Below are 22,250 nucleotides of genomic sequence, written 5' to 3'. Positions count from 1 at the left end.
TCATAATTTTGTATAGTTCATTTTAACCAGCTGCTTAGACATCAAAGAAAGGAGTTTTAATTTCATAGTCTGTTGTAACACTTTAAATACAGCCTCCCAAAACACATGATCACCATTTCATTAAAGAGGACAGAAGAACTCTATACGACAACATACAGCCATCATTCAGATGTGTTTATTTAAATTGTGTGCAGTCCACAGAGTAATACTTTTAGAGAGAGAGAGAGAGAGAGAGAGAGAGAGATTTCAGCTGAAATGGTACATTCTTTACACCTGTAAATGCAACACCTGTGTGACCTCAGCAGGTAAACATCATCTTCCTTAAGTTTCGGTTTTACAGGATCACAGTCACACCCTTAACCTTTTACTGTAAAGTGAAAGATCGTCAAATGTGGCAGGGAGGAGCTTAAGAGTCGATATATACTTTGTGCTGCATCTCTGTAGCAATGGATCATATTCTCTAGACCAGGAAGTGGGTAAGTCTGCATTCATGCATATCAATGATTGTGAAAGTTTAAATAACACATAGATAAAATGTAGTTTCACGGTATGTGCCACAAAGTGATCTAGCTGAAACATTCCTGTAAGTTTTTTATCTTTTTACCTTTTAATGACTTGTGCGTGTGCCAGTCTTTTGTTCTTGTTGCATGATACACATATAAAAACATCCCTGATGTCTGTTCTGGATTGCCTGTTTTCAGCAGTTTACTTTTCATTTATGTTCTCAGTCTTAAAATGTATGAAAGCCATAAAAAAAAGGGTGTTTGCTCTTTGGCTGTAAAATAAAAACATCATGTCATTTGCATTGATACTGCACTGCAATTTTAGGCAGGATTGAGCGTTGGAGGATCAAGCACTGTATCTGAGACCTCTGGATATTCAACACAACATCATGGAAAGTCAAAGGAGAATGAGATCAAGTAAGGAGATACTGTGTTTGTGTATTGTTGTCCCGAGGCAATTGAATTTAGTGTGGTTTTCAGAATAACCTGTTTGTTCTTTTATGATAAATGTAGTTTCTGTTGGAACTCCTGGAGATGATATTTCGCAGGAGCTGGACCGCTTGATCCGGCAGAGAGGTCGAGATCTACGGGTGCGTAAGGTTGACCAACAGAATGCTGTGAAGATAGTAAATCATCTTATCGAAAGCCTTCTGGAATTCCTGAAGAATAATGAGGATCAGCCCTTCTTCAGGGACGTCTCGGTTCTCACCAGCGGCAGCTACTATGAGATGGTGAAGGTGAGAAATATGAATACTGACAAAAATCAGCTAGTCGTGTCTAATAGAAAGAGTTTAGGTTGGTGTCAGGAATGAATACACACTACTGTTCAAAAGTTTGGGATTTTTTCAAACAAAATTAATGCTTTTATTCAGCAACAAGGAAGCATTAAATTGATAAAGTGACAGATTTCTATTTATTTTTTGTACTCATCAAAGAATCCTGAAAAATATATTTCACGATTTCCACAAAAATATGAAGCAGAACCAGTCTGTAGTGATAATAATAAAAAAATTATGCTAGAAATTCAGCTTTGATCACAGGAATAAATTATATTTTTAACATATATTCACATAGAAAACAGTTATTTTAAATTGTAATGATATTTCACTATTTTTACTGTATGTTTGATCGAATAAATGCAGCCTTGGTGAGCAGAAGAGACGTTTTTCAAAAACATTAAATAGGGGTGTAACAATATATCGTGCCACAATATATCGCAATACAAAAATGCAACAATACGTATCGTGGATAGTTCCCCCAAAATAAAAATTACTGTGTGAGAAAAAAATTCAATTTTTTCAGTTTTAGTGTCAGTACTACATTAAACTACTATACAAAATGTTGATTATAATGTATAATAATGCAATGGGGGAATATTTGTGGGTCCGGATAATGCCAAATATCTGATGTTACCAGTAAAAAGTGGCCTACATTATTTTAATATATCTAGTCAGTGACAGTGTGCAAGTATATTCGTCTAAAATAAATCTGTATTTTCAGCTTCAGAATCATGAATATTTTTATTCTGGTGTCGCCATTGTCCTTGGGTTACAAGCACCAAGTCCAAACCTACTCATTTAAACCCCCAATGTAATATCAAAGTTAGCATTTTAATCAACAGTACAACCTTTTATCATGTCTTGGAGTATTGCAATAATATCGTATCGTGAGTTCAGTATCGTGATATGTATCAAATCGTGACATGAGGGTATCGTTACACCCCTAATATTAAAACATCTTACCAACCCCAAACTTTTCAACGGTAGTGTAATACATATCAAAGAAAAAAGTAATGACTTAAATTATTCATGAATGTTTGAAGCAATGCATAATGCAATGACAAACATGAATTTTATTACCAACAGATCAACAAACCCAATGAGTTTGACATTATGCTGAAACTGAAAGTCCCAAGGCTTGAAATGTCAGAACTGGAAGAATATCAAGGACTGTTTTATAATTTGAAACTTTTAAAAGGCACACGTGAAGAAATCAAACACTTTCTTCTGGAAGATGAACGAACCGTCTCAGCCACCAAAATCAAAGCAGAAATGCACCGCTTGGTCCGCAAATTCATTAGCACACATTTTAAAGGTGTGTTGATCAGTTTCTTGTTCAGATGGCTCTTTTATACACTACCAGTTAAAAGTTTGTGGTTGTTTTTTTAATGTTTTATGTCATATTTTTTCTCCCAAAAATACAGTAAAAATAGCAACTCTCTGAAATATTTTTACAATTGAAAATAGCAGTTTTCCATGTGAATATTTTTAAAAATGTAATTTATTCCTGTGATCAAAGCTGAATTTTCAGCATCATTACTCCACTCTTCAGTGTCACATGATCCTTCAGAAATCACTCTAATATGATGATTTGCTGCTTAAGAAACATTTCTGATTATTATCAATGTTGAAAACAGTTGTGCTGCTTAAAGCTCCAGTCCGTAACATTTTGGGGTTAAAAATAATTTTTTGAGCAAGTACATAACCAGCCAGTGTTCAAAACTCTCTGCTTGCCTTAGCTCGATTCAAAGCGGGAAGCTTGTAATAATGTTTTTAACTCCAGTGGTACTGGATGTCTTTGCGTCATTACGTCACATCTGTACACACACATCTGTACACATAAAGAAGAGTCTCGACTAGTATAAGCTATATTGCGTGTGAGGATGTTGGAGGTGGAGATTTATAGCCTTTTCTCACAGCACTTGATATAATTAAACTTATCAATTTGATGGCAGATCCTGAAAGGTTCAAACGACAATAACCAGTGACAACTAGAGATTCACCCGGTGTAAAATGCAAAAGACTTTGGACTGAGTTTGTAAAAAGAGACTGCAACCGGACCCATGCGAAAACAATCTAAAGGGCTTTAAATGTAGTCACCTTTTTTTTACAGTCTATGGTAGTCACGCAATGCTGATGTTGTTAACATTAACAATTTGAGAACAAAGTATAATTTGCACGGTTTGACGTGATATGATAAACGATCGTTATTTAATCAGCGCGATTTACTGCATTGCTTTTTTCCCCCTTAGTTGGTCAGAACAAAAGTGGATGTTACTTGTTCAGACATTTTCCGGTGAAAATTATTATGTTGGTCATACTTACGAAAAGAACAATCTGTGATTCTGAATGCCAGTATCGACACCGGCGCGGTGACTGACAGCCGCACACTCTCCTCAAACATTGTGTTGATCCGCGCTGTGCCGCGTCGAGGGTGTCGAAGTACAACTCACGTAAAGTTGATAATTCCCCGAATGACTGCAATTGCAGATTTCGAACAGAGATGGCGACAAAGAGAAAAAACTGCGGACTGCAGCTTTAAAGACAGCATGAAACAGAACTTCCGTTATTCTTTTCTTCCTGATTTCGCGCAGCCGCCATTTTGAAATTGCTCCGGTGGGAAGAAAACCGGAAGTGTCGCCTTTAATCACAGGAGAGTCGCGAATGCGATGGCGTATTGTTGTGTTTAATATAGATATTAGTTATTCTAAAAATGTACATACATTTCTTTCATACTTTAGACTATATACAGTGAAAAGCATTTATAAATATATATTTTTTTTATATATAATTCAGAACGTAAAAAAAAGAAGCAGGAACGAACTATATACATATCCTGTATTGGATATTAACATCCAATAGTGTAAATCGCGGCAGCAGCTTCAGGTTGGTATTGTCCAAGGTATTGTTGTCTATCTGTACTTCCGGGGTTCTTCCCACTGGAGCCTCGCTTTCGATTTCAAAATGGCGGCTGCGTGTGAACGTCTATGATTGTGACCTTTTACTATGATTGTGACGTATATCCGAGTGAAACGGCTGCTCAAACAAGAAAAAATTTAGGACGGGACTTGATGTGAAAAATGTGATGCATTTTTTTAGCTGGAATCTTTGATGAATAGGAAGTTCAGAAGAACAGCATTTATTTGAAGCAGAAATCTTTTTGTAACATAATAACTGATGTATCGTATACATTTGAGATTGTTTTTGGTTCTGTCGCCCCTCACAGGTAAAGGTTGGGTGATATGCAGGAAACAGCTGAATTCACCGGCAGTGACTCTTGAGTTTAACAACAAAGAGAAAGATGACATGATGTCTGTAGATATCGTACCTACTCTCGAGGTGCCACAAGGTTGGCCACAAGCGGCACGGGCCGGTCCCAATATAAACAACTGGCTTGAAAAGAAATGCCGCCGCCAGTTTGTAAGCAAGGCTGTGTATTTCGTCCCAAAGAGACCTAAAGGAAGAAACCTCAAAGATGATGCCAAAGGTATGCTGGAAGTTATTCCTTTCTTTCCTTTGGGAATCATTTAAGACATTTTTTCCTAGTATATAATCTTTTTGGCGTTAAATGTTCTTTAAAAATGTGTCAATTAATATTGTCAAAAAAACATATATTTTATAGTTAGAAGCATTTTATTTATATATTTGCGGTATATGTTTTCAGAGAGCTGGCGGATATCATTCTCTCACATTGAAAAAGAGATGATGCAGTATCATGGCAATAATAAGACGTGTTGTGAGAGTTTTTCCAATAAGTGTTGTCGGTAAGTAGGTTCATTTTAGGTAGGTTAAAAAGGTTTGGTCACTCAAAAAATTAAAATTCTGTCATTAATTACTCACACTCATGTAAGACTTTCATTCATCTTCAGAACACAAATGAAGATCTTTTAAAGCTCCAGTCCGTAACTTTGAGTTAAAAATAATCCAAAATAATTATATTAAAAAAAACTTATTCTGCCAGTGGTCAAAACTATCTGCTTGCCATAGCTAGATTCAAAACGGTTAGCTTGTAATAATGATTTTAATTCCAGTGGTACTGGTGGGTTTCCGCGGGAAATTCGACCATGTCTTTGCGTCATTACGTCACACCCGTACACATAAAGAAGGAGTTTCGGCTAGCCGGCTATACTGCGCGTGACGAGATGTTTAGATGTATAGGCTTTTCTCGGAGCACTTTACATAATTAAACTTATGGCATCCAGAAAGATCCAAACAACAATCATCAGTGTCAACTGGAGATTCAGCAGTTATAAAACCCAAAAGACTTCGTACTTCGAATTTAAGGTGGCTAGAGAAAGAGAAAGAAACCGTCTCATGCGAACACAAGGATTTAAACATCGGCGGGGCTTTTGAAAAGTGCGTGAACTCCGTGTTTTGAAGGGGTTCAAAACGGAAGAAGAGACGGCTTTTTTCTGCTGAACAAGTAAGACATTTCAATAGTTCAATCGTGTAACAGTACGTTTTCTTAATTCACACAGTTATGGAGTTTCCTTTGTTGTGCCTTTCTCGTTTTGCTATTATGGAGAATATGAATTCTGAACTACACAGGTAACCATAAAACACATTAAATTTAACATTAGTCACGCAATGCTGATGTTGTTAACATGAACAATTTGAGAACAGAGTAGGCTATAATTTGCACGGTTGCTGTAAATCGCGTTGATTAAATCTAACGAAGCTTATCATGTCGAATGGTTTTTCCCCCTTAGTTGGTCAGAACAAAAATGGATTTTACTTACTTGTTCAGAAGACATTTTCTTATGAAAATTCTTATGTTGGTCAAACTTTCAAAAAGTGAATCTGTGATTCTGAATGACAGTATCCACACAGCGCGGTGACTGACAGCACCACTCGCCTCAAAGCACTGTGTTCATCCGCGCTGTTTCATGCCGATTTACAACCCACATAAAGATGATAATTCCGCGAATCACTGCAGTTACAGATTTCGAACAGAGAGATGGCGACAAAGAGGAAAAGATACGGACTGCAGCTTTAAATGAAATATGAGAGCTTTCTGTCCCTCCATTGACAGCTACCAGAAAGGTAGTAAAGAGATCTTTAAAGTAACGTTAATCCATGTGACTCCAGTGGTTTAACCTTGATTTTATGAAGCAACGCAAGTGCTTTGTTTGTGCAAAAAAGCATAATTTACCACTTTAATAACAAAATCTCCAACGGACCTTCACGAGAGCACAAAGACCCATTTGTGTTGTGTTGACGCGAAAGTAGACGTTGTTGCGTGAACGTGCATCATCGGAGATTAATATTTAGTAAATAAAGTAGTAAATAATGTTTTTTTGCACAAAGCTGCTTCATAAAATTGAGGTTAAACCACTTGAATTACTTTCATGATGTCTTCATTTCTGGGCCTTGAAAGTGGTAGTTGAACGAAAGTCTTACAGGTTTGGAACGACATGAGGCTGAGTAATTAATGACAGAATTAAAATTTTTAGGTGAACTCTCCCTTTAAAATCATGTTTCCCTGTTCTCTCCTCTCTTAGGAAACGCTGTTTGCAGCTTCTCAAGTGTCTGATTGAGGGACTGAAGCAGCGTTATCCCAAAGAGCTTGAGCCTCTGTGTTCCTACCACGGGAAAACAGCCTTCCTCCACGTGCTCTCAGACCGAGTGCAGGATTCCCTCTGGTCTCCAGGCCAGCTGTCTGTCTCCTTCATGAAGCTGTTTGGATACTTCGAGCGACGTGTACTAGATGGTTCACTACCCCACTTCTTCGTTTGCCGGCATAATCTGTTCTCTCCGCCTGCGTTTCCCAAAAGAGCGCTTGCATTTCTGACCAATGCCCTGAAGGAGCAAAGAGAACTGGGTCTCCCTGTTTTAAAGGTGCCGAGTCCATCCGCTGCTCTTGTTCCTGATACCGATCCTCTTGTTCCTGATACTGATCCTCTTATTCACCCAAACCCAATCAATGGCACTGACAGTATTGTTGCCTATGAACGTTCTTTTAGGCATGTCTATATCTATATCGGGTTAATGGTTGTTATTGTGTGTGTTGGAATCGGATGTGCATTTTAAAAAATGATTTTGTAGAATCCTCTCCAAATGGAAAGATAGAAATATCATTGTACAATACAATACCTTTGTTTTTATTTATTAAAAAAATGTAATCATGCGAAAGATTATGCATTAATGCCATATGCTTAAATTATTTTTTGTGTTTTTTGTTTCTTCCAGAAATGTATACTGTAGTCAAAAACAGTGCATGTAAACTCTTTTTTGTATGGATCATTGTGAACTGTGAAAATAAACATGTAAAAAATATCGTCAGTATCATTGTCCATATTTAAGAATAAAACTGAAAAAAAAAAAAGTTTTTATATAGGTTAGTAAAACTGTGAACTTCCTTTCCTCATAAAGTGCAATTTATCTCTATAAATTTAGGCCTAGTACAATTTGGTACTTTTCAAAAGCGGCTAACTTTCGATTAAGACAACGTGTTTGAGCTTCGGATCTGAAATCTGATTTAATAAACTCCTATTTTCCTGTTTTCCGACCAAATTTGCAGGTAATATGACATAAAAGACTGCTCTCTGGATCTCAGTCATAATTAGGCTACATGTCATCACATATGCGTCCACAAATGTGCAACAAAAATTAACTGCTTCAAAAAAAGTCCAATTTTGATTAAATATTTATATATTCAGAATCATTTATTTATATATATCTTTTTTTTTTACAGGATATTAAACATTTTCAAGCATATACATAATATCAAATATGTACACTTATCCTAGCACAATTTAACAATACCATATCAGACAAAAGTAGTTACACCAAATTTGATATCATGAGTCTTTAAACAATACCGGAAGCTCGTCCTTGAGCGCAAAGCATGATGGGAAGTGTAGTTCTGAGTGGTTAAAACGCAAGATAAATGCTGTGCGCCGGAAGTGTATCGTTCTTTTCTGAGTGATCAAACATGGCGGTGAGTACAGCAGAAATTGTGATCACGAAGGAGTATCAGTAAAATCGGCAAACATCTGCTTGTTTTTATGCAACAATCACGTAAAGCACAACGTAATCAGTCGCTGTTGATGTGACTAACAGAATGATGGCGATATTTGTGGCCAGAGTGATTTGATGCGGCGTATATTGGCGTTAGCTTCACTGTAGTGCCGACACGGCATGTCATTGACTCGTTTAAAGTTACTTGTGTGTTTCCAATCCTGCCTGAACTTTGTTTCTATAAAAAAAATAGAATCCGAATGAATAACCGAGAGCTCAGTTGTATGTAGTGCTCAAAATGACAGTATGTTGACTTGTAGTGCCATGCTAGCCCCTCTCCAAATGGTGGATATGTCCGGGCATGTTCATTAGAGTTCGCTTCTTATTTGAAGAGCTTACACCACTAGTAACTGACGTGCTATAACGCAAAACAGCTATGGTTTTATTTGATCTACAGCATTAGCATGATATTTGGAGAGCTGGTGCAGGTTTGTGAGAGACTGCGTTCATGACAGCTATGTATTTCTCTGTACAGGAACAGTCCGAGAAGAAGGAGAACCCGATGAAGGAGCTTCGCATCCGCAAGCTGTGCCTGAACATCTGTGTGGGAGAGAGTGGTGACAGACTGACCAGAGCTGCTAAAGTGCTGGAACAGCTGACCGGACAGACTCCTGTCTTCTCAAAGGGTAGGCGACATGCACAAATGCTACATTTTTATAAGTGTCACAATCATTTGTTAACAAACAAGTTCACTGTTTCATCATTGAATTATTGCATTGTTTAAATGAATACCTTTTTCGCTAACTGCTATGTACATTTATGAAATCCAGTTACCTCTGATAACAGATCACTCTAAATTGTAATGTGGATTCATGCATTTTCTGTAAAGCTGCTTTGAAATGATGCTTATTGTGAAAAGCGCTGTACAAATAAATGAGTTGGATTGAATCTTTTGGATTCTGCTACACCTCATGAATGTGGAGTGACGCCTGTCGCTGTTTGTAAAGTTGTGCCATGCATTAATTGCAAATGTTTCCCACCAGCCCGCTACACTGTGCGATCCTTTGGTATCCGTAGAAATGAAAAGATTGCAGTCCACTGCACGGTCCGTGGAGCCAAGGCTGAGGAAATCCTGGAGAAGGGACTGAAGGTGAGAGGAATGTGTTTATTGGAATTGACCACTTGGGGATATTTGGTGTATTACAACAATTAGCCATGACTGTACCTCTATCCCTCACACTGTGCGAGTTCGGACACTTGGGAGGTTGTGAGCCATTGCACGTGTTACAAGTCAGTTATTCTTGTGTATCCAGACCTTCAGACTCACGACAGAAGGTCTGGACTCCATAGCAGCTTTCATTGGCTGAGGAGCGCCCAGAGGCCGTCTGACTGAAATGTAAAGCAACCAGTAACAGTTTGTTTTGTTCAGCGTCATGTTTAGGGGTGTGAAAATGTAAAGTCGATGTCCCTACAATAACAGACCGGTGTGGAAAACTCTTGGATGCATTTTAAAGGGTATGCGGAAAAGAGAAACTAAAAAGACTTAGTAAAAAGCAGCGAACAGCACAAAACTCAAAATCAACAAAACAATTAGATGGTGTATTTGTGTGTCAGTGTATGTACAGTATAGCCACTGGGATGTAATCTTCATAAATCTAGCCTATTGTGATGTTGTTGTGTATGATTTGGCAAAAGGAAACGGCCTATACACTGATCAAAATCGGCTGACTCCCTGAACATGTTTAAAAATGATCGGAAGGTGTACGTAACCTACTCATCTTGTAAATTCCTCACACAATGCGAGCCATACGAGCATCAATTTCTCCCGAAAAAAAAAAAAAAAAAAATCACCTGCGAGCTCAAATTGAAGTGTACTCCCAACTTTATAGTCCACAGTGGGCTTAAAAAAAAAATCATTCATCTTTTGATTTGTTTTTATTTTGTCCAGGTGCGTGAGTACGAGTTGAGGAAGAACAACTTCTCAGACACCGGAAACTTTGGCTTTGGTATCCAGGAACACATTGATTTGGGCATCAAGTACGACCCAAGCATTGGAATCTACGGCTTGGACTTCTACGTGGTGAGTGACATAAATGACAATAAAGTGCACCCATTTACATTACAGCTGAACCTGTTATAATTAAGGCTTTTAGGAGTTTGTTTTTGAGTTGTGTATTAGTTTTTTGTCTCTACGCTCAGGTTGGCTGAAATTACCAGTTAAATGGATGTTGTAAAAGGGTATTTGTGGGATACCGTGCAGAACGGATGAAAGCAATCGTGTAGTTTAACCTTAACCTGTAACTGCTGTGTTTCTATGATGGAGATGGCTAAGCATCATTTACCTGTTTACTATAGGTTCTTGGCAGACCCGGTTTCAGTATTGCTGACAAGAAGAGGAAGCAGGGCCGCATCGGTGCCAAGCACCGGATCCGCAAGGAGGAAGCAATGCGCTGGTTCCAGCAGAAGGTGTGTTTAAATACCTGTTACACAACTTGACTCCATTCCCAAACAGTCCATGTTCTAGTAGATCTACTTTTTTGCACAGATTGCTGGCCTTGTTTGGCTCAATACTGCGTCCCAGTGCTTCCTTTACTCTTTACAGTTGATTTGATGCTAGACAGACATCTTGGTTTGCTGTTTTTGCAGCAGTAGCTGTGATATTGAGTTGATACCGATTTTTTTTTTTTTTTTTTTTTTTTTTTTTTTTTCAGTTAAATTAAGAGTGAGCCTGAAGTTGAAAAATCCTAAAATTGTACTGTTAAAATGGGCAAACAAGTGGTACAATCATTCAAGTTTAATGATGGAAATAACTAGGGCTGTAGTCGACCAAAGAAATCCTTAGTCGACCAAAGTCTTGTTCTGCGCAACGATTAGTCGACAAAAAAAAAGGAAAAAAGACTTATGTTTTGATTGAACATTTTTTAACAATTGTCAGAGCATTTATAAAACAACAACAAAAAAACATCAAAGATAAAACTATAATAATAATACAATTATTTGAAAATTAAGTGATTATTTTTTTAACTGCAAAAAGTGAGGAGCACTGTCCTAGGTCTATAGTAACAGTCACAATCGCGCATCTGACCACACCACACGCTACAAAAAATATAACTGCTATCTGCCACAATGAAAAATCCTAACAAAAGCTCTCGTATATACAGGCTGTATATTCTTCTTTACTTTCAAAGCTATGGGTTAACTTTTGTCCGGCCGATCTAGGAGTTTTAAAAACACACACAAAAAAACCCAAAGAGCCTAAAAAACAATCCTAATAATAATAGGCTGTATTGTAGGACCGCATATAGGTTTATTTCCGTTTTGTTACATTATTTAGGCTATTTTCAAATGCGTCAAGTGTACAAATAAAAACAAAAACATATCAAGAAAACACAATCTATTGAGTCAGCATGATAAAGCCGTTAAAGGGACTGCTCACGTCTTTTGCGCGCTCAAGTTCGATTTCAAATGTAGGCGCGCGGTGTGCGCGCTCATGATGGAAGCAACGCGGTCGCGGTGCGACGCGCTCTCTTTTTTTTTCCAAGTGCGTCCACGCCGCATCGAGATAAAAACGTGTATAAAAACAAAAACCGAAACGAGTAGCGTTCTAACTGAATGAATACAGCTAAACTACCTACCTACCTTACTGAGCACGAAGCAGCAGCGCAGCCACAGGTGCGAACCGACTGTTCTATGTGTGTGCGCTAAACTGTGGCGCTGTTACAAAATAGCCTAAATTAAAGCATTTAAAGTTAGGGATAAACCATAGGCTAATTATATTTAGAATAAAGTAATATATAACTGCTTATAAAGGAATAAATATCAAGGAGTAAATCATTGAAAATTTCTTTCCATTGGAAAAAAATAAAATAAAAATGCAACTCGTCGACCAATAAGAATGTCAGTCGACCAAGACGGCATCGACCGATTAGTCGACTAAACGACTAAAGTTGACAGCCCTAGAAATAACTTTTTTTTTAACTAGTTTCAGTTTGTGCAGTGCATTCCATATGATTTTGATTTATATATTTAAATATTAAAATAAATATTACTTTTAAATATTAATCTTTTAACCTGTCAGAAGTTCAAGCCTCTTTTTGTATATAGATCTACTGACGATAAATCCTCAGTTGTTTGTTCACATTCTAGTGCTGACTGTAATATTGATAACTTTGTCTTAGTGTTTTCTAATTCAGTTCAAATGTTTTTATACACATAGACTAATGTAGAAGCATGCTTTATATATATATATATATAGTAAGAAGAGCTGTAAATGTAAATTGTGTAAATAAGTCCAATGTGTCTTCTGTTCTTCTGAATTTGCTTACACCATTTTTCTTTGTCTTTCAGTATGATGGCATCATCCTCCCCGGCAAGTAAAGGACCACCTTTTTGAATTTGTAACACAAATAAAAGAAAAATCCCAAATTTGATGCAGTCCGTGTCTTTATTTGTGTGAAGTACAGCTCTGGTGTGTTGCTCAATTCACATCTTTTATTTGTGCGGCAAATTATGACTTAAATGAAATGACTAAATGGTAAGCAATTTTAAAACCTAAATATCAGCTGTACTTGTTTGTATACTATAAAAAGAAATTCATGATTTACTAACTTTGTCAAATCAACTTCAATCAGGGTTTCTATGCATTTTTGCTAAGTATGGAATTTGAATAATTTTCAAGTCTGGAAGAAAAAAAAATTCCAGGCAATTTCCCTTGTTTAGTTTTCTAAAATATAAAATTATCATACAAGCAGTGTCATTTCATGGCAAAAGTTAAGTGATTGTCGAGAAGTAAACAGATGTTATCCAGGTGAATATATGCAGATTATAAAGCGTTTTAGTTTTCTTATGTAAGCGCATGTTTGAATCCATTTGTTTAACATGGTATGAAAAATGTCTTTATCAACAGATTTTTAGTTTCAGTGAACTAAATTAAGGCGATCAGGTTACTTTAAGTTAAAACAACAAATACTTTTTTTCAGTGTAGGTGATACTAATTTTAGGAAGAGCTTATCCCTTCTTGACATCCTTGGATAAGACATATATATATATATATTTATCTAAAGACTTGTGTGATGGTCTATTAATAAATCTATTTATTACTAAAACACAAACTAATGACAGTTGAGGGTGGACTGGTGACTGGTTATGTCAGTTCATGTTTAAGTGAGTATTAGAAATGAATGAAGAGACGTAAATTTGTTTTTAATCAATTTTGCTTTATTTAGTTAAATCCCAGAGATCTAGTCCTAGACACACTCCAGAATCCTAAATCTGTGATATTTTCAATGTTATGCTTTCATTTTTATTTTGTGGTTCAATCACTAAGAGTTTTGTTAGGTGTTTTACTGGTTCTTTTTAGGTCTTTATCTTACAATTATAGGTGGTAGTTGTGACCACTACACATGCAGGTATATACCCTTTATAGACACTTTAAACAAGTTATATCAATGGGTGTGGTAAGCATGAGACATTTTATCGATAGCCAGTCTATAGACTAACTGGGTTAATATGTGTGGTGTTATGCACATTCTTTGGTGGGCAGTATCAATGTATTAGTGCCTAATTGTGTCTCTATGGGGGCATTGACATTTGCACTGTGCCTCTTTGCATATAAAAAGCCTTAAGTACCCCTGAACAACTTTTAAAAGCCAGACCCAATAAATGCAAGAAAACTGATAAACTTGATTAAAAAAAAAAAAAAAAAATAAATATTGAGAGAAATAAATAAACTGATGCACTTGATTCAGTACTACTGAATTTAGTATGGTTTTTAATGATCCTACAATGGTATTTTCAATAAAACTGCCCCTGATAGCACATGTACATCTCAGAGATGTGTTTTTTCATCTGCAAGATGTATTAAAGAGTGTTTGCTCTTCTGTAATACGTCCTGTCAGATGCTAAATAGACGATTAGAAATGTCTTTAAGATGTTTATAATTTAGGATGTCTGTAAAACTGATTTTTAAAGATGTTTGTGCTCAGCAGATGCTTTCCAGATGAACTGCTCTTTAGCAGAAATCTTGGAGACGTACGTGTGCTATCCGAGGCATGGGTCAATTTCTAAAACTCATTAAATCTCAGAAACTAATAGATATATTACTAAATTCCTTGCACTGCTGAGGCTGAAATGTACCTTTCACATTCTTTAAGTACGTCCTAGTTAGTACCTTTTCTTTAAACTCTGTGTACCAAAATGCATCTTTGGAGTTTAAGAACAAGATGACTTCTGTGCTGGCTTTTCCCTTTATGTTGTTACTCCTTACTTTCTACTCTCTAAATCTCCATTTCATCAATACGTCCCTCTCCCTCGCTCTCTCTTTTCTACACTCTAACAATCTCTTCTTTCACCCTGTCTCTCTTTTGCTCTTTGACTTTCCCCAGCTTTCATTTCTCATGCGGTGTTGTGCTGTGTCACTCTGCTCTGGTCTTCATGGGAAGGGGTGTTTCGGTGTCTTCGGGACGCTTGACGTGGGGGCAAAGGTAGGGCACAGCAAGACACTCCCACTATGGGTTCTGGCAGATCTTCCACTGCTGACCAGCTGTCAGTGCCTGAGTCAAAGCGCTGGACCGCTGACTTGTAACGTTTCTCTTCTTCGTTCCACCCACCCAGCAGGTACAGGTGATCTCCAAGTGGGGACATGCCAGCTGTGCTCACTCCTAAGGGAAGGCTTGCCGCTCTTGTCCACTCTTTGCTCTCAGGGGAGAAGACTTCCATGGTCATTACATCAATGCGGACTCCACCGGGACCAAGCTGGCTTCCACCTACAACGTACACCTTACCACCTACTGTTGCAGAGCAGTGCCATCCTCGAGGTGTTTCCAACTCTCCCTGCTCGCTCCAAGTGTCGGTGTCAATGCTATAATGGATGACCGAGCGAGAGTAAGCGCAGTTGACATAGCCGCCAGTCACCAAGATGTCTCCTGATGGTAGGACTGCACTGGCATGGCAGCATCGTGGCATATCCATTGGCGTACGGAGCTGCCAAGTGTTGGTAGAGGGCTGGTAGCTCTCAATAGTGGCCAAGAGGCCATCGGTGTTTCGCCCACCAATGGCATACAGCCGCCCACCAGTGGCCACCAAACTGAAATGTGTACGTCTTTGGCGCATGCTGGTCAGATGCAGCCAGGTGTTGAAGCGAGGATCATATCTGAGGACCAGAAGGTAATGCGGACGGTCAAATAGATTTTAGACCAGGGGTGTCATAGTTTAGCTGGAATCTGCTCAAGCACACACTTGCCTGCAAGTACCTAGTAATCTTTAAAGGGTTAGTTCACCCAAAAATGAAAATGATGTCATTAATGACTCTCCCTCATGTCGTTCCAAGCACGTAAGACCTCCGTTCATCTTCGGAACACAGTTTAAGATATTTTAGATTTAGTCCGAGAGCTCTCTGTCCCTCCATTGAAAATGTATGTACGGTATACTGTCCTTGTCCAGAAAGGAAATAAAGACATCATCAAAGTAGTCCATGTGACATCAGTGGGTTAGTTAGAGTGTATTGAAGCATCGAAAATACATTTTGGTCCAAAAATAACAAAAACTACGACTTTATTCAGCATTGTATTGTCTTCCGGTTCTGTTGTGGATCCGCGTTCAGTGCCGCCGCTGACGTAAGACGCTGCTGACGGGCTTGGGACGACATGAGGGAGAGTCATTAATGACATCATTTTCATTTTTGGGTGAACTAACCCTTTAAGCTTTTGATTATCTGGCATGTTTAATCAGGTTTCTGACCTCTATAGCAGTGGTCTCAAACTCAATTCCTGGAGGGCCACAGCTCTGCACAGTTTAGCTGCAATTCACACCTACTTGGAAGCTATTAGTAATCCTGAAGACCTTGATTAGCTTGATCAGGTGTGTTTGATTAGGGTTGGAGCAAAACTGTGCAGACCTGTGGCCATCCAGGAATTGAGTTTGAGACCACTGCTCTATAGCAAGATGGCTCTCCAGGAGCAGGATTGGACCACCCCTGTATTAGATTCAATTATTTGTGATAACGCACCTGCTAAGAGTGCCAACAGCATGTTTAGCCTGGTTTCGGGCATCATTCTGATCTTCTCCTCCTGCCACATACAGGAATCCATCCATCACAGCCACACACTGGTTGAAGCTCTTTGCTGGCAGCTGAGTAAGATGACGCCATGTAGCCGTTCCCTCTCGAGGATCTCTCCACAGCACCTGGTGAGCAATCAAAATAAAATCAGAAATTTACAGTAGTCAACATTTGAAGTGGATCAAAAAGTTGTCCTAAGACAAAAACGGGTATTGTTCAAAATTCATGCATAACTTTGATGAAAGGTTTTGATCCACTTCAAATGTTGACTACTGTATTTTCTAGTCCATTCTTGCTCCTGGAGGGCCAGAGTTTAGCTTCAAGCTTAATCAAACCTAGCCAAGGTATTCAGCATTACGGAGATAAACTCGCCCCACCAGGAGTTGAATTGGACACCCATTAATCAAAAATACGTCATGGACTTTGTTATATGTACCTCTCGACTCAGGGCACGCTCCGTTAGAGACGGGCGACCCCCAATGGTTAGAAGAACACTCTGGCTTCCCCGGACCTTTGAGCGCCGTGACTGCAGTGTGTTTTGCTGGTAAGGCAGCAAATGGTAGTTCATGGCATCCACCAGAAGACGGTGACACCGAGGATCTAGCATCATACGAGCCACTGGCTGGATCTCACTAACCAGCTCGTTGGCAGGGATGGTCTCGAAGCGCACGTGAGACAGCACTTCTGCAGCATGTTCCTGCCTCTTTGGGTCAAAGTCTAACCACTTCATTGCCATCTAGATTCCAAGAAAAGTTAAAGTGAGTGATCCATATTTAGTATCTAATTCAGTCTACTTTATAAATAGTGTTCATCCTGTGCATGTCTATATCCTTCTCAAGACTCTGTATCTCTTTTTATAGTATGTGCTATGTTTGCCGACATATTTAGCTTTTGATTCACTGTATAAATGGGAGTTCTTAAAGGGATCATCGGATGCCCATTTTCCACAAGCTGGTATGATTCTTTAGGGTCTTCATGTAAAGTTTGTAACATACTTCGGTTAAAATTCCTCAATGGTTGTGTAAAACAACACCCTTTTTACCTCCTCAAAACAGCTCTGTTCACAGCGACCCGTTTCGGTGCATATGACATATTGCTCAGAAAATCCAAACGGCTTGATTGAGTGTTTAGGCTTTTTGAGGATAAAAAAAATGGATTTTTTCATTGTAAGGTGGATGTGTCCACACACTGCAAATACACATTTATATGCAAACACCATAATTTTGCATTTGATTACCGCTTTAAGCTTTTGTAAAATCCCTATTCCTCCTGCGTTTTCATCCGTCTCTCCTTACACTGACCTGGAAGGTGGTGACCTCCGAGGGAAGAACTAGGTTGTCGTCTTGCAGGAAAGATGTGATCTGCTCCAGGGTGAGCTGGTTAAACTGGGCTGTCTCACAAAACTGGGCAAAATTCTCCAGAATGAAGCGCCGGGCGGCCTCGCGGACAGGCATCAGGCCGTACGCAGCGCCGATGTTCCATATGTACACACACGTGTGAGCGTTCACCTCGGACATCATGAACTCCATGCACATCTGGAGAAGATGAGGGATCTGCATTGTGCTCGCCGCAGCCACAGTGCAGCCAATGGTGTACAGGGACATGTGCACACGGCCCAGGTAAGCAAATGTAATCACATTGGCAAGTCCTAAGGAGAAAGATAATACATATATGTCATGGATATTTAATATACAGTCAAACCAAAAATTATTCAGACACCAGATATAATTTTTTATAGTTTTTTACACTATAAAAGTGACACTATAGTACATTTATGTAAGTTAGGATAGCAAAATAAAGTAAACTGTGACATATTATACCCAAAAAATCTTCATACAGTGACTACCAGTAATATTTATAAATTATTCAGACACTTTGACCTGACCATGTTTTGCTTAAGTGTTTTTTCTTTAATTGCTAATGCGACCTTTTTACACCACAGACTAAACAAAATTAAGCATTGCTTGGTAATTGTTTGACCTAAATTGGTTTTATCTAATTGTGTCCTTAAATTTAACAGCTGACAGTTATTCAACCTAATTCATATGTGAGACGGATGGCCAAAACCAGTTTTTGCGACTATAGTGAATAAACTGTGACAATGTGAGAAATGTTAAGGTGTCTGAATACATTTTGGTTTGACTGTAGATTATTCCAGTTGTTTGGGTCACTTGAAATATTTAATAACTTTAACAAATGCAGCCATGTCAGGTGACCCTGTTCCTGGAGCTTATATTAAATATTATCCTGAAGTGATCCTGAAGACATGGTTGGTTTAGGTTTGCTAATATGTTTATATGCTAATACCTCGGATATGTTTTAAGGCTTACCGAGAGGTGAGAGGGTAGGAAGTTCCAGTCGTTTGAGTCCAGGGTCTTTAGCCAGGACTTCACGAAGATATTGGCTGACTGAGGAAATGACTAGTTTGTGAACATCAAATGCCTTGGTTTTGCAGGCCAGTTCCATGTCAGTGAGGAAGCGTTCCTGTCTCATGCGGCTCAGCTCCTCCAGCATAGCGGATCCATGCAGGGGACGGGTTAGCTCAGTGCCCAGGCCGAAACCCTTCTCCCCGGGTCGGATCACAGGGGGCGGCAAGGGAACCCCATTGAGCCGGTTCAGCTGCTCAATATTAAGTGGAAACTCCAGCTTTTTAACGCCCAGCTCTGGGACAACCACTCCACTCTCAACTGTTGTCAATTCAGGTATGGACTTCTTAGGCCGTGGTGACTTCTTTTTGGGAGCCATTGTAATGTGTAGTGTAGGATAGCTTTTAAACGATAGTTCTTTTCTGTGTTTTAAAAAACTGAGCTATGACAAGACAATAGATTGACAGACAGACGGACTACACTTGCAAACTAACAAGCGGAGTATGGTGAGCGATCCGCTTCAGCACACGCTGCCTGAAAAGAAACACAGTAAACATACAGAATGAGTACAATAAACATGAAATGCTTCATAATATCATCAACATGGATGGGTTTACACTCGTGGGTTTATCTCATCTTACTCTTTTACAGTGGGAGGATATAAGGGTGATTGACAGGTGCATGTGGTCCCGAAGGGAGTTCCCAAAAAAGGATATCCAGGTTTAAAATGTATTATAAGCAAGCTGAGTCATTTACAAATAGCATGTACATCATTTTTTTATTGTCATTCCAAATTGAAGATTTATAGTTAATATATATATATATATAAATAAATGTAGTAAATGTAGTGCTGTCATTTTTTTTAATCATTTAGTGATTTTTTTGTAGTTTATTTAAATGATTTTTAATTAATTTGTCAGTAAGGTTTCATTTGTTAACATTAATTAACTACATTAGTTAACATGAACTAACAAAGAAAACATTTCTAAAGCATTTATTAATCTTTGTTAATGTTAATCTCAAAATTTACTAATACATGATTAAAATCAGAAGTTGTATCTGTTCACATTAGTTAATGAAGCTGAACTAACAATGAACAGTTGTGTTTTTATTAATTAATGTTAACAAAGACTAATAAGTACTGTAATGAATGTATTGCTCATTATTGTTAGTTAACATTAGTTAATGCATTAACTAACCTTAGCTAATGGAAACTTATTGCAAAGTGTTACCGAATTGTATAAATTTGGTATAAATATTCCATGTAGTCTCTCCTTTGTTATGAGTGCATAATAACTTCAAAAATGAGTAAATTTTTAAAGACTTTATTAGTATTAGATGGCATAGCATGTCATTGCAGGACACGATATATGCAGTTACATTACTACATTTAATAATGAATATTTGCATTGATATTTGATTTTTATCATAGGATTCAGCCTGTAATGGGGAATGTGTGTACTATTATTATATTAGTAATCCCCACTCATCTGGCAGTTATTATAGATAACCAGGCATGTTACAGATCACGGCATATGCATCCAAAGTAATTTCTTTCCATAATCTCACTTATATTTGCCCATGTTGTTTTTAGTCAGCTCATTGCAAATTTGTATTGTGTCAGAAAGGGGATCGTGCTGTTATCAAAACCAGAACAAAGCAGTCCCCTCAGATAAACAAACAAGTATGATTGGACTGTGATAGACAGGTGTGTTTATGTCTCTTCTAAAAATAGCCTCATAAGAAAATACGGCAGAGGTCGTGCAGCTTAAATTACCCTCATACTGTCATCAGTCCCCTCTCTCTCACCTTCAAACCACAACATAAAGGTCTATTCGTGTCCTCAAAATCAGACGCAGTTGCTTTCATTTAAGTGGAAATGCACGGAAATGACTTAATCCTTGTGCCAAGTGAATCCACCCATTTACAATGACAACCCTTTTCACCAGGGACATGATAAAGACTGCTGCTCGAGTTTCAGCAACAGGTGTTCAAAATATGAGGTGTCTACTTAAACAAGACAAAATAGCAGCATCAATTTTTATATGATTTAAATATAGATGTTGGACAATACAATGCTTAAACCCTGAATGTTAGAGAGCAAATGTTTATGTCAGCAAAAGGCAATAATCATATACATTAAGCTTATACATAAGCCATTTTGTCATTTCCATCTAATCATGTATTGTGTAATAGCATTGATGGAAATGGCAGGATAGAAATGTAATTTTTTTTTTTTTTTTTTTTTTGAATAAAATGACCTTTTTGTCTGGCTGAGGCTAATATGTTAAAATAAAATCAATCTCTGAGACATTTTAGTATATTGTCCAGTCAGAGTGCTGTATTTTTTTTGTGATCCAACAACAAACCTTCCAAATGTTCTGTTTATACACTACGGTATTGTTTTTTTCCTTGCTGGGCGCTAACATTGCGAGATTGGTACTTTCAGTGCTGGGTATATTACTTACAAATACTGATATTAGTTACTGATTCCAAATTACATGACAAAAAATTGTAGTTAGTACAGTGATCCATCACATTACATTACTTCTTTTTGATTACTTTGAGATTACTTTTGACCTTTCTCGTTTATCAAATATATTTGCAATCAAAATAAAACACTTACTAAAAAAACATTTAATTAATTTACCTATTAATTTATTTAATTAACCAACATAAGAGAACTATGAACTTAATTTTATTATTATTATTGACTTAATTTTTTATCATTGACCGAACTTATTAACTTAAAATCAGGAGGTACTTTAAGTAAATATATATTAGGTCAAAGAACTATAGCTGACAAAAAAAGTTAGGCAATCTCTGCATTACATGTAAATATGAAATGACATGAACTTGTACATTTTAATGTGTTTGAAAGACCAAAGCCTTCTAAAGACAGTAATACATGGTTAAATGTCTCACTGAGTGATAATTCAAATAATTCATTGTCAGGAGTTGATTAGATATGCATGTAATGTTTAAATGTTGAGAAAACACGTGGGAAATTATTTCTGTATTTTCCGGTCTCAGTTTTCAGTGATAGTCACATGACTAGTACTGGGTCTGTGTGCAATTCCACAAACCTGGAAGACCTTCTGAACGTATATAAAAAGTAGACCTTTATAGAATGTAAACAAAAACGAGTACGTTTTGTGACGCTTAATATCATTTAGATCAAACCTGCAGTTGTCTGCATATGTTTAAATGATTTCAGGAGTGTTGCAACATAATGTCCGTCATAAAAACACTCTTGTCACTTCTTGTATTTCACCACAGCAGCTGCTGGCCCTGCTGACTAACACACACACACACACACACACACACACACACACACACACACACACACACACACACACACACACACACACACACACACACACACACACACACACACACACACACACACACACACACACACACACACACACACACACACACACACAGCTATTTACAGCATAGAGAGGAAAATGCATGTTTAATGAATGTTTCAGTGATGGGCGTGCAACTATTTGACCCAGATAGACTAATGAAAGTCAACCGGTGATCCTGTAAGATTACTGAAAAGTGATAGTTTCATGTTCTT

The 22,250-nt window shown here is 37.9% G+C and overlaps 3 protein-coding genes across 3 annotated transcripts; 2 read left to right on the top strand and 1 right to left on the bottom strand.

The window, feature by feature from the left end:
* Window positions 1–803: 803 nt before the first annotated feature.
* On the top strand, window positions 804–7,345 carry LOC130084207 (cyclic GMP-AMP synthase). The gene is made up of 5 exons (XM_056249440.1): window positions 804–1,240; window positions 2,369–2,597; window positions 4,509–4,769; window positions 4,947–5,046; window positions 6,784–7,345. Exons 1-5 carry the CDS (start codon window positions 1,004–1,006, stop codon window positions 7,310–7,312), a joined length of 1,356 nt encoding a protein of 451 aa, XP_056105415.1. The 5' UTR covers window positions 804–1,003; the 3' UTR covers window positions 7,313–7,345.
* Window positions 7,346–8,144: 799 nt separating this feature from the next.
* rpl11 (ribosomal protein L11) lies at window positions 8,145–12,672 on the top strand. The gene is made up of 6 exons (XM_056249489.1): window positions 8,145–8,222; window positions 8,778–8,928; window positions 9,286–9,392; window positions 10,191–10,322; window positions 10,598–10,708; window positions 12,590–12,672. Exons 1-6 carry the CDS (start codon window positions 8,217–8,219, stop codon window positions 12,617–12,619), a joined length of 537 nt encoding a protein of 178 aa, XP_056105464.1. The 5' UTR covers window positions 8,145–8,216; the 3' UTR covers window positions 12,620–12,672.
* A 1,785-nt stretch (window positions 12,673–14,457) lies between these two features.
* Window positions 14,458–21,709, bottom strand: klhl43 (kelch-like family member 43). Its single transcript, XM_056249488.1, has 6 exons — window positions 21,705–21,709; window positions 18,629–19,088; window positions 17,600–17,946; window positions 16,735–17,034; window positions 16,248–16,423; window positions 14,458–15,392 (listed from the first exon to the last, which is right to left on the bottom strand). Exons 2-6 carry the CDS (start codon window positions 19,041–19,043, stop codon window positions 14,636–14,638), a joined length of 1,995 nt encoding a protein of 664 aa, XP_056105463.1. The 5' UTR covers window positions 19,044–19,088; window positions 21,705–21,709; the 3' UTR covers window positions 14,458–14,635.
* Window positions 21,710–22,250: the final 541 nt, after the last annotated feature.

This window comes from Rhinichthys klamathensis, unplaced genomic scaffold, assembly GCF_029890125.1.
Source record: "Rhinichthys klamathensis goyatoka isolate OS25496 unplaced genomic scaffold, OSU_Roscu_1.1 h1tg000060l_1, whole genome shotgun sequence".
Classification (NCBI taxonomy): domain Eukaryota; kingdom Metazoa; phylum Chordata; class Actinopteri; order Cypriniformes; family Leuciscidae; genus Rhinichthys; species Rhinichthys klamathensis.
Note: the sequence above shows the minus strand (reverse complement) of the source record. Positions and strands in the feature narration are given on the sequence as shown.

Coding starts and splice junctions, on each gene's coding strand:
- LOC130084207 (XM_056249440.1), top strand. CDS start 1,004: ATGATAAATGTAGTTTCTGTTGGAACTCCTGGAGATGATATTTCGCAG. Junction 1,241..2,368: donor GCTACTATGAGATGGTGAAG/GTGAGAAATATG, acceptor TATTACCAACAG/ATCAACAAACCCAATGAGTT. Junction 5,047..6,783: donor TTTTCCAATAAGTGTTGTCG/GTAAGTAGGTTC, acceptor CTCCTCTCTTAG/GAAACGCTGTTTGCAGCTTC.
- rpl11 (XM_056249489.1), top strand. Junction 9,393..10,190: donor TCCTGGAGAAGGGACTGAAG/GTGAGAGGAATG, acceptor TATTTTGTCCAG/GTGCGTGAGTACGAGTTGAG. Junction 10,323..10,597: donor ACGGCTTGGACTTCTACGTG/GTGAGTGACATA, acceptor TGTTTACTATAG/GTTCTTGGCAGACCCGGTTT.
- klhl43 (XM_056249488.1), bottom strand. CDS start 19,043: ATGGCTCCCAAAAAGAAGTCACCACGGCCTAAGAAGTCCATACCTGAA. Junction 17,947..18,628: donor TCCTACCCTCTCACCTCTCG/GTAAGCCTTAAA, acceptor CTTTCTCCTTAG/GACTTGCCAATGTGATTACA. Junction 15,393..16,247: donor GCTGTTGGCACTCTTAGCAG/GTGCGTTATCAC, acceptor TCTGGTCCTCAG/ATATGATCCTCGCTTCAACA.